The following is a 10798-nucleotide window of genomic DNA, read 5'->3' on the forward strand; positions in this document are numbered from 1 at the left end:
GTCATGGTTAATAAGGATATTAAAAATAACTAGCACTTAATTTGATTGCTATTTCCTTTTTCACTGCATTTGCCACCTGCTTAATGTGAGCTAGATAAGCCCCCAGGGCAACAATCAAAGGCAAGGCATACCAGAAAGATTTTCTGCAGCACTTCTGAAATAGTTTAGCATTCCCCCCCCCCCCCCACATAGAATACTTAATGTATATGATTTTTTCCCCTAAAAGCAATGGGGGCGGGAAACTTCATTCAAATGAAGGAATATGAGTAAGGAAAATTGATAACGTGTTCATCATTTTTCAAGAAATGGACAGAGCAATCATATTCTAATTTCACAGCGTTAGCTGTGAGACGTACTACTGGTGGAATGTCCATTGTATCCAGTACTCTCTTAGCCCAGGGTGGAAGAGGAAAAATGCACACTCACTGGAAAATCTGAAAATGATGGGGAAATAGTAGGTATGCACACCTCCCACACCAGTGTCCCTGGAAACATCATCAGCCCCACCCTCCTTAGAGATGCATAATCTGGTTTTAAAGCTATCCAAGGCCATAACTATCATATCATTTGGAGAAAAAGAAAAATCTCTCTTCACACCCCATTTAATTTTACAGTATTTAAACCTCCATTAAGCAGTGGCAGTGGGGCACCAGGTCCTTTTGGCTCCATATTTACGGAACTCCCTCCCCATAGAGACTACCTCTTGGTTTTTAGGCAGGACCTGAAATTCTGAAGCATATTCCTGTTTGTGTGTATATGTATGCGTGTCTGGTTTTATTTATTTCAAAGGATCCAAGAATGGTGTGGAATGCAGATTGGTGCCCACAGGCAAGTAGAGAAATAATTAAACAAAAATTCATTCTGAAAGCTATTTGACTATAACAACGAATGTTAAAAATCTACTAAATCTCCACTGCCAGATAATGAAATAGGCAATAAAAATCATTTATGAGTCACAGTGGGGAAATTATTGCTCCTAATTTAATTTTAATGTGAACAGTTTTAATAAACAGGGCATTCAATTTATGCAAGATTATTTTTGTCATTACGTTGTGGTTCAGGATGAAGCCAGGTGATGATAGCTGTGCACCCAATTTCACAATGTCCTGCTCACATTTTTTTTTATACTTGGAAGCTGACATTAGCCTATATGACTGTAAAAATGTTTTTATTAAAAAGTTTTTAAAGTGGTAGAATTTTTCTTCAGCTTTTTTTGCAGATGGGATAGTGAGATGAGGAGCAATGTTGACAATATCACTCTCCAAGTTCCTCTCCAGTGCTTCAGAGTCAACACTACTCTTTGGTTTACAGAAGAGCTACACATCATGAAGCAGACTGGGAGATGACTGGAGTACAGGTGGCAGAAAATACACTCCAAAGCCAACCAAATGCTTGTTATGTCATATACCATAATTCTGCCTACCAAGCAGCAGTGAAGGCAAAACAAAACAAACCACAACTCTTTTACCACCCCCACTCCAGCAGAGTTGCTTTAGGTTATACCAGAAGTAGAGGATGGATCACCCTTGAACACTGAGCAACATGCTGTGAACAATTTGCAGGGTACTTTGAGGATAACATAACTCAGCTCTGTAGTGTCTTAGATGCCACTATTGCTGCAAATCCAGTTAAGGTGTCCATTGCAGTGCCTTCCCACACTGTGTAGGATCGATTTCTATGGATGTGGTCTGATTATGTGGGCAGGAATCTTGCAGTGATGGGATCCGCTTCTCCCTCTCTTGACTCCTGAAAACTGAGTGAGGGGGAAGGAGAGTGGACTGTGTGGGTCGGGGGGGGGGCGGGCAGCTTTACTCAATGGAGTGCGATCTGCTGCCCTTAAAACAGGTGGTATTGAAACTACTCCTAAAGAAATCCAACCTGGTCTTTTTGCTCACTGTCCTGAATTTCTCCATGTACAGGTACAGTATCTACTATCCAGTGGATTAGGAAATAACTGAGTGGGTGGGAAGAGGGGGCACACACTCACCTACAGAAACATTATACGCATATAGGCTCCATCTGCACTATACATTTAAACAGCAGCATAGCTGAGCCTCGCTTCCGCCTTGCCCCCAGCTGTAGGGTGGCTGAGGGAGAGGTGGCAGGCAGATGCAAGCCCTATGCTGCTGTTTCGGGCAGCGCAGAGCTTGCAGGCGCCCGAGCCACTATGTGGAGAGACGTGTGGTTCAGGCGCGCTGCAGGCCCTGCAGTAAGTGCCACCCCTTTCAGTGTGGCACCCAGTGCCCCCCGCCCCCCCCAGCTACACCTTTGCATTTAAAGCAGTAATTTGTACCAATTTAAAACAGTCATGGCTTCCCCCAAAGAATCCTAGGAAGTGTAGCTTCTTAGGGGTGCAGGAAGCTGTCAGGAGACCCCCATTCCTTGCCACACAGCTACAGGTTTCAGAGTGGCTTACCAATCAATCCCTCTTCCATAGGAACTATGAGAACTGTAGTTCTGTGAGGGGGGATTTGCTGTCACCTCTACTCTGGGCACCAAGGATCCTTGAGTGGGCGGGCAAGCCGTGACTACTGAAAGGGGGCATGCCACTGATTTCAATGCACCGTGCTGAGGAGGCCACAAAGCCTCTGTTCAGCAACCTCTTGCCGAGGAGCAGCCTATTTCACCTAAGTCAGGCTCCTCGTTAGAAGCGGACCCGGTTGCAAAATGGCCGAAAACCAGCAACCTTCCTTGGCTGCCGGTTTGCGCGTGGAGCTGCTGTGCTCCTTAGACCAGCTGCAGCGTGATCGGGACCGTCAGCCAGACTCCTCTGCGAGCCGTTTTTTGTTCTGCGGGGGGGGGGGGGGGCGAGAGGAAAGCAGCTCCCACGAAGCTCCTCAGAACTGGCTCCCAGGGAAGCGCATCGACTGGGTGAGGAGTTGGCGGCGACGGTGGCAGAACCCCGCGGCCGAGTCCTCCGAGGCGCTCCTGGCCAGCAGAGGGCGCCGGCTGCGTCCGACCGAGCGTGCCTCCGCCTCCGCTGCTCCTTCGCCACCGAGCTGAGAGGAAGCGGGGGGAAAGGACGGGCACGGGCCGAGCACCGAGGAGCAGCGGCAGGGCCGGGGCTGCGGGCGCCCGGCGGAGGCAGGTAGCGTGGCGTGCGCGAGCTGGTGCAGGAAAGCCGCTTTTTTTGGGGGGGGGAGGGGGTTTTGCTAAGAGAGGCCGGGGTCGGGTCCGAAGCTCCACCAGCTCCCCGTGCAAATCCCCCATGGACTGGGAAGCCTTAAGTCTCACCTAGTTCAGTGTCGCTGTCCGTGGCTTCTTTTTATTTGTACCGCACCAAAGGGGCGGGTTGCAAGAACCCCACGCGTGCGTTTCCTTGGGAGTGAAGGCTCCGTTGAGCGAAGGCTGCAGTCCTATGCACACTTTTCTGGAAGGAAAACCCCGCTGAAAAACGCGGCACCGTTAATATTTATTTCCGAGTAAATATGAGGCGTAGAATAGGGCTGGAGGTGTCTGCAGTCGTAAGGTCACTTACCTACTGAACTTACGGGGCTTGATTTTAAATGATGATCACCTAGGATCTGGTTGCAGCACCAGTTGTCTACCGGGATAACTTACGTGGAAAGTTTCACTCATAGGATTGAACTGTAAAAGCAATATATGATATTCTATGAATGTTATAGGGGAAAACTCTTAAAAAAAACCAACAACCCCCTCTGAGGTTTAACTCCAGTTCCCTTTCCCATCGGAACTTGTTCCAACAATCTGGGGTAGGGATAGATCCCCCCCTTATTTAATGATGTGTTTATGCACAAATGGTTTTGGTTGTACAGATCTCAGAAATAGTAACTATTGTAGAAGTATCTGTGAAGGAAGAGTATGGCACTTTTCTCTTTTGTGTGTTTGTGGTTCACACCCGTTTCAGAGAAAATGAAGTTGTGTGGTTCATCGCTTCCACACAACTGGACACCAAAGGCTTATGAGGTGGAGGAGAAAAAAAGTGTGTATGGTGGTGGAGAAAAATACAGATTTTTGGTGGAGGAGGGAACACCCTCTGCCGACTTTTAAAGTTTTAATTGTTAATTTATAGTATTCTTGGGCTGCCTTTAAAGGTAAAACTACTCTCAAGGCAGCTTGTAGTAAAATGCAATGAAATACAACTGTACACATAAGACCATCAGAAATAACAATACAACAGTACCAAGTCCCATCCCCTTACTACCTGAGATTTCTTTTTAAATTAAAAAAATGAGGGGTTGATACTCACATATTGATAAAGGTTCCATGGGTGCCAGCACAAAATGTCTTTGATGGGCAGCAAAAGAAGAGGTAAGGATCTGGTGAGTGCTGTCATGAAAAAGGCCCTGTTCCTGATTATAAACACAATGATCTGGAGAACTGTAAACCAACTTTGGAAACAGCAGTTGAGAACAAGTGAGTCTTTAGGGCTTTGCAGAACACCTGACGTGACAGTGTCTGTTGGAGTGCAGGTGGCAATGGGTTTCAGAGATATGAGGGTCAATGCAGAAAAGGCCCTTTGCCCTTTAAGTGCTTGGTATCTTGCAGGTTATAGTCTAGTTATAGGGGAGTGGACATTTCCCCATTGTTTGGCAAAGGTGACCACTGCTTCCAATAAGAAGAGCCAATGCATGGCCTTTTTTTGTTGTGACACAGCTCAAATGGGAGAACAGTAAGGACTTCCTTCTTTTGCTGCAATATTTAGGACTGGACAAGTTTTAAGACAGCAGTATTATGTTGGTCTTGCAGATCATGGTACGTATTACTGAATTTGTATAGCTCTTTGTGACACTATGCAGGGAGTTAGCAACAACATCTGCCATTTTGGCTTATATTAAACTGTTTGATTGCCGCTTGGCTGCATAGGATGGGAAAGGATTACATATGAGCTGAAAACAGGGGAACTGGGGATAGCTGCAACACTTTTCTCTCTGTATGTGGTGCTGAGAGGCTTTACATTGCCTTTGAGCAGTGTGTGTGTAACACACACACACACACACACACCCCCATTGGGATTGCATCCCACAGATGTGTATACGTAGTGCGTATGATCCATTCATACAATATACTGGTAATTGGTCCCCTATTTATATGGTGGGACTCTGGACAGTTATGAAATCTGTATAAGCAACTTGCATGGCACACTTCAGGTACATGTTCATACGAGTGCAAGATGCATTACCAGTAGAATACAGGCTAAGTAGAGCACTTTTAAGCCCTAGTTCATAGAATTAAGGGGAAATGGGGTTTAAAAATGCTTAACTTAATCAGTTATGAACTATGGTGAATAAATATTATGTTAATGATTAGAACCTGGTTCTCTTGAAAAAAATTTTTAATAAAAAACAACAACATCTGAAGCTCTTTCTACAGTACAGTGGTGCCTCGGGTTACAGACGCTTCAGGTTACAGACTCCGCTAACCCAGAAATAGTACCTCAGGTTAAGTACTTTGCTTCAGGATGAGAACAGAAATCGTGCTCTGGCGGTGTGGCAGCAGCAGGAGGCCCCATTAGCTAAAGTGGTTCTTCAGGTTAAGAACAGTTTCAGGTTAAGAACGGACCTCCAGAACGAATTAAGTTATTAACCTGAGGTACCACTGTACTTCTAATGTCATTGTTTAATGCATGGGGAGGTGGATTACTAATTCTTATTGAAGAATACTCAGCTTTTAGGAATCTTGTAAAACTAATTAGTTACTGAGCCAAACTGACTGTTAAATCTTTTGTTCCAGGGTATGCTATGACGGGTTGCAGATTGCCGCTTGGTGCTTTTAGAAATCTAAATGTTTGGCTTGGTCTCTTGGAGAACTCTCCTTATAAACTCTGCACACCCTGGAAAAGGCTTCTTTATTCTGCAAGCCAGCAGCAAGTAACGGCAATTACCCCAAAACATTTATGTGTTTCTCCTTTAAAACACCAAGTATTTTTAACACCATTGCCCAAAAGTGCACTGAGGATTTCTGTACGTCTCAAAAGCAACAAAAGTTATCGGAAGAACGCAAAACAAAGTGTGCCAGAGGAGACTGAGGAGGAAGATGAAAACGAAGAGATAAGTGATTCAGAAGATGAGTTTGAGGATGATCCTACTATAGTGAAAGATTACAAAGATCTCGAAAAAGTAGTACAGTCTTTTCGATATGATGTAATAATGAAAGCTGGTCTAGACATTGCAAGAAAGTAAGTATAATAATTTGTAAATAAAATAGATCAAAAGAGGTAGCCAATGGTTTTCTTTTATGTTCCTTACTACTAAAGCTAGTTGTAGATTATCATCTGCCTTTTTCATCAGGAATAAAGACAGTGGAAATTTGTCACTTCTACCATTAAGAAATGCTTTCAGAAATTCCTACCAGAGTAGACTGCCCAGTTAAAAAAATAAACGGGACCCTTTGAATTAGCAAATGCAATTTTAATAACAAAAGAAATCTCACTTTAAAACTTACTGAAGAGTCTGTACTTCAAAAATTTCTAACTTGCAGTCCAGTGACCTTGCCTTCAAACCTTAAGCTTTGCTGGCACTATGACGTACCCAGTATTAAACTTTGGTTTAATATATGAAAGCTTTACTTAGACTTAAGAATTACAGCATTGATTCTACCTCTGTAAGGCCCTGTTCTTGCCTGTTGCACAGACATTGTGCTTCTAAATCTGCCATGTTAGAAGAGATATGTGCAGAAGTAGCTGAAGGTGTTTTACTGGCTATGTGTATTAATGGTGGTTTTTTTTATGGGACAGTAGCAGTGGTTAATGTATATGTAAGGAAAATTAAGGATTCTTTTCGTTTCAAAGCAAAGTGGAAGATGCGTTCTATAATGGCGAACTCAGGCTGAATGGAGAGAAACTATGGAAGAAGAGCAGAGCGGTAAGGTTTTCCAGAAAATAGTTTATGTCTTAAACTGAAAAGAGGTTATATGTCAAAAACTCAAATTATCTTTAACTGGCAATGCTTATCCACATTATCTCATTCCACACATACAATATTTATATTACTAGAATAATAGATCCTCATAAAGGGCACACTTGTTTGCAGGATCAGCACCTAGGATAAAGGTTGCCACCTGCTGCACCTTCACTGAGTTACTAGGAAGAGTTTAAAACATCAAAAATAGGAACGTCCGGCCTACCCTAGTTAAGTGAGTGGATGATTTCAGTAGTATGTGGATTGCACCCTGTCTTGCCTTGTTTATAGTACCACAGTCAAAGATGAAGAGCCGTTGTGAAAACTCGACCCTCCATTTTATTGGATCAGATTCAGACTGGTGCAGTAGATGGGCCCAAATGGGTCCCATTTCCAGTGGATCCATTGCTGATCCTACTTCATTTCCCAAAGCCCTCTTCTGGGGCCTTATGCCAGTAACTATTGGCAGTAGCTTCCTAACCCCTCACAATTTGGGTGGGTGCATCAGGCCTCAAATGCCTGAAAGGCTGCCTCCTCTACAGACCCTCTTCAGTGTTGACATCAGTAGAGAGGGCCTGTCTGGTAATTCCACCGCCCTCAGAAGCTAAGGATTGTTGGCCTGGGAAAGAGCATTCTTTGGGCATCCCCTAAGTTGTGGAAATCCCCAGAGTTCACTATACAGTTTTCAACATATGCTGAAGAGGCACCTCTTTCCCTTGGATTTTGACACTTGAGATGTATATTTTGAAGACAACCCCCCCCCCCCATTATTATGATTGTAATTCACAATTTGTTTTGGATTGGGGTTCCTTTTTGCTCTATTTTAAATGGTCGCACACCACCCGGGAACCTTAGGGTAAACAGCAGGTAACAAATCAATTTAATAATAATAATAATGGTGGCAGAGCCTATTGAAGCCGAGGACTACCTCTGCCTGTTCCTCACTTCCTCTTGCAGCGCAGATTGGGGGTTAAGATTGCACTGTAATACTTCAATGATGCCATCGGATTTTGTGGAACTACAACAGCTTGTGCCACCGTAGATTAAGGACATAAAAGCCCTGCTGCATCAGGCTAAAGGCACATCTAGTGAAGTATCCTGTTGTCAGTGGCCCACCAGATGCTGATAGGAAGCCCATACCATAAGCAGGACCTGGGTTCTTCCCATTTCATTTCCCAGCAACTGATACATTCTCTGCCTATCCCCCCCCCCCCACCCTTGGCAGTCCTCTTTGAGGTGCCACAAGACTCTTAGGCCATGGTTGCTTGGAAATCGCCATATTGTCCTCATTGCAGAAGCTCACAAGACAGTAGAAAGATGAAGCTGCAGCACTTCCATCCTAGCCGATGCTCTGCAGCTCTGCTGGCTGCTTTTCTCTAAGGTCCCGGATGAAAAGTGCAGGGATCAAAATGCCAAGCAAGTTACTCCAACTTATTTCTGGAGGCAAAATAAAACATGCTGTGTTTCTTTCTCTCCCCCGCCCCACCCCAAATCTTCAGGTAAAAGTCGGTGATACACTGGACCTGATAATTGGAGAGGACAAAGAAACAGAAACTGCTGTAGTTATGAGAGTTGTCTTAAAGAAGGCATCTGACAAGGTCAACGATGAAAAATACAGAGTGGTGTTAAGGCGCTGGAGGAACTTAAAGGTGCCTAAGCAGGATGTATTTAAGTGAACTAGGATTTGCATGTGGCAGAGGTTTCCTTGTGAACAACTGTTGGTTATACAATATATGAATTTTGGTTAAACAAAATTCCTGCATTCTTTTTTTAAAGAAAATAATATTTAAATGGGTATGTGATGGCATGATGCCACCTTCCTTACTGTGAACATCTTTGCCTGTGACTTTTTAGTTTACTGCTTTTGTTCCATACTGACGGAGAAAGCAATGTTTCTATGAAAAAATAGAACAAAGGAATAAAAGGGAAGGCTAATTTTAAATATTCTCTGCTTTTGTTTAAATGACATGACCCGGAAGCCCAAAACTAAACTTGAGTGGGAAGAAAGCCTGGCTCTTCTTTACTCATTGTGTGGTGTGATAACAGTAGCCAGTCAGTTCAGGAACCTGGTTTTTCCTTTTCTTTTTCTTTTTTAAATAACCCCAACCTGGTAGATTAACAATACAGCTTTCCATTTCCATGTGTAATCACCGAGCTGTGGTGCTGATGGTTTATGGTTGCTTTCCTTTTACATATTGTCTGGTGGTATCTTTTGTGAAATGTATTTTAGTATGCTGGCTGCTATATTTACTAGAGCAGAGTTCCCTTACTCATAGGGGACACAGGCAAGATCAGGTAGGCCTAGTGCTTCCATGGAATTTGTCTCAGGAACTCCAGTGTATATAGGGATTGGCTTAGCAGTGCACTGTGTTATAAAGCCATAGTCATGTACACTGCACATGAAAAAGCTCCATGCTTGTTCCAGTGAGAGTATGGACATCTTAAACATGTAGATTGCTCCATCACTTCAACCCAAGTGGTGGTTCTGGATGCAGAGCCCCCTACATACAGAGTGATCTCCTCTGCAGACGTATACAGAAGTCTACATGCACACTGGAACACAGATGAGTCCCTGGACCAGACAGCATAGGTCTACAAATTTTAACGGGCGTTAGCTTTGTATCACAAAGTACAGAGCTTCTGTTTGCAGGCAACTTATTGTGTCCCATGCATTAATTTGGACATGCAGCTTAGTAAAACACCTGTAGAATTCAGTTTGTTTCCATAGCCACTGTAGATTATGGGCTCATCCACACTTACCTTTTGCCCACGCTTTCTAGGCACAGGTTCGCACTTTAAAGCAGTTTCCGAGCAATTATTTTTTATTTATATTTTGGCCGCAGCACTTTCCCCACGAAAAACTGCTCTTTAATGCTGAATTGGAATGAATGGTAATTTGGGTTAGCTGCAGATTGCTGTTTGCTCTGATTCAGAAGTAGAGAGTGTGTCTTTGCGTGGAAAGCACTTGGGAAAAGAAAAAGTGCTCAGAAGCAGTGCTTTAAAGTGTGGACCTCTGCCTAGAAATGTGGCACAAAAGTAATTCTTGATGAGCCCTTAGCAACCAGATGAGGAAGTGCTAGAGGATAAAGAGAAAATCATGTGAAAATATAATGGTCGCCTTATCTCCAACCCTCATGTGATATAGGAAATCAAAGCACATGATGCCACTTTAAAAGGTAAGTATTGTATGTCACCCTAAATATGCTCCCTCCCCAAACACTGTTATTTTTGTTAATACAGAATTGTGGCTGCCTTCAAATGTCATTTGTTGCCATGTGAATAAGAAATCCTAGTGTTAAAACTAGCTTAATAAAGTCCTTCAGAATATATGAAACAGTGTAAATGCATTCTTTGTGTCCTTTAAAGATTTGTAAGGACTAGTAAGGTCTTGGTTTTCAAAATGATTATGATGTACATAGTGAAATAATTATAGGACTGTATCCATTGGTTGTATAAAGAGAAAGTAGACCTGTTCTATGTGTTACTCAAAATATTTTCTAAACATGGACAAGGGCACAAATCTATAGCTTTTGGGAGGGCATTCCAAGGCCACAGGAAAAAGAGGTAGGTCTGCCAAAAGTGGGTATGATAGAGGCTAATTTGGATCCACCAGGGCCAGAATATAGAGAGAAGTATAACAGCCGAGGGGACCAATCTGGGACCAACAGGAGGAAAAACCTAAAAAAACAACCAACCAATTTAGACAAAATAGGGGAGGAAAAACAGCACCTGTACAGCTTTGGTGCTGCTAGGTTTGGCTGTCTCCCCACCCCAATAACCCTGTAGGATTTCAGAGATACACTGTTGTTTTTTTAAAAGGATAGTGTATATACTTTTAAGTTAAGAAATAACTACATTTTTCTAACACACTATTTTCACGGTTCTTTTGTAAGCCTTCTCTAATCTAGCACCTTCCATGCTTTGGACGACAACTATCA

At 43.3% G+C, this 10798-nt stretch overlaps 1 protein-coding gene and 1 long non-coding RNA gene across 3 annotated transcripts in view; one reads left to right on the forward strand and one right to left on the reverse strand.

The window, feature by feature from the left end:
- LOC308474026 overlaps positions 1 to 2867 on the reverse strand; it is a 12416-nt gene extending 9549 nt beyond the window's left edge. Inside the window, exon 1 of the long non-coding RNA XR_013984462.1 lies at positions 2628 to 2867. This is a non-coding gene — a long non-coding RNA (uncharacterized lncRNA). The remainder of the gene's footprint in view (positions 1 to 2627) is intronic.
- An 84-nt stretch (positions 2868 to 2951) lies between these two features.
- MTRES1 (mitochondrial transcription rescue factor 1) lies at positions 2952 to 10194 on the forward strand. 2 transcript variants are annotated; one of them, XM_080999994.1, is made up of 4 exons: positions 2952 to 3088; positions 5695 to 6139; positions 6752 to 6824; positions 8360 to 10194. In XM_080999994.1, the coding sequence occupies exons 2-4, from the start codon at positions 5703 to 5705 to the stop codon at positions 8534 to 8536; spliced, it is 687 nt and encodes a 228-aa protein (XP_080856120.1). In that variant the 5' UTR covers positions 2952 to 3088; positions 5695 to 5702; the 3' UTR covers positions 8537 to 10194. The 2 variants fall into 2 exon arrangements, with proteins under 2 accessions (XP_080856120.1, XP_080856121.1); XM_080999995.1 differs by having other exon boundaries at positions 2975 to 3084.
- Positions 10195 to 10798: the final 604 nt, after the last annotated feature.

This window comes from Podarcis pityusensis (genome assembly GCF_964106645.2).
Source record: "Podarcis pityusensis genome assembly, chromosome: 3".
Classification (NCBI taxonomy): Eukaryota; Metazoa; Chordata; class Lepidosauria; order Squamata; family Lacertidae; genus Podarcis; species Podarcis pityusensis.

Coding starts and splice junctions, on each gene's coding strand:
- MTRES1 (XM_080999994.1), top strand. CDS start 5,703: ATGACGGGTTGCAGATTGCCGCTTGGTGCTTTTAGAAATCTAAATGTT. Junction 6,140..6,751: donor GGTCTAGACATTGCAAGAAA/GTAAGTATAATA, acceptor TTCGTTTCAAAG/CAAAGTGGAAGATGCGTTCT. Junction 6,825..8,359: donor TATGGAAGAAGAGCAGAGCG/GTAAGGTTTTCC, acceptor CCAAATCTTCAG/GTAAAAGTCGGTGATACACT.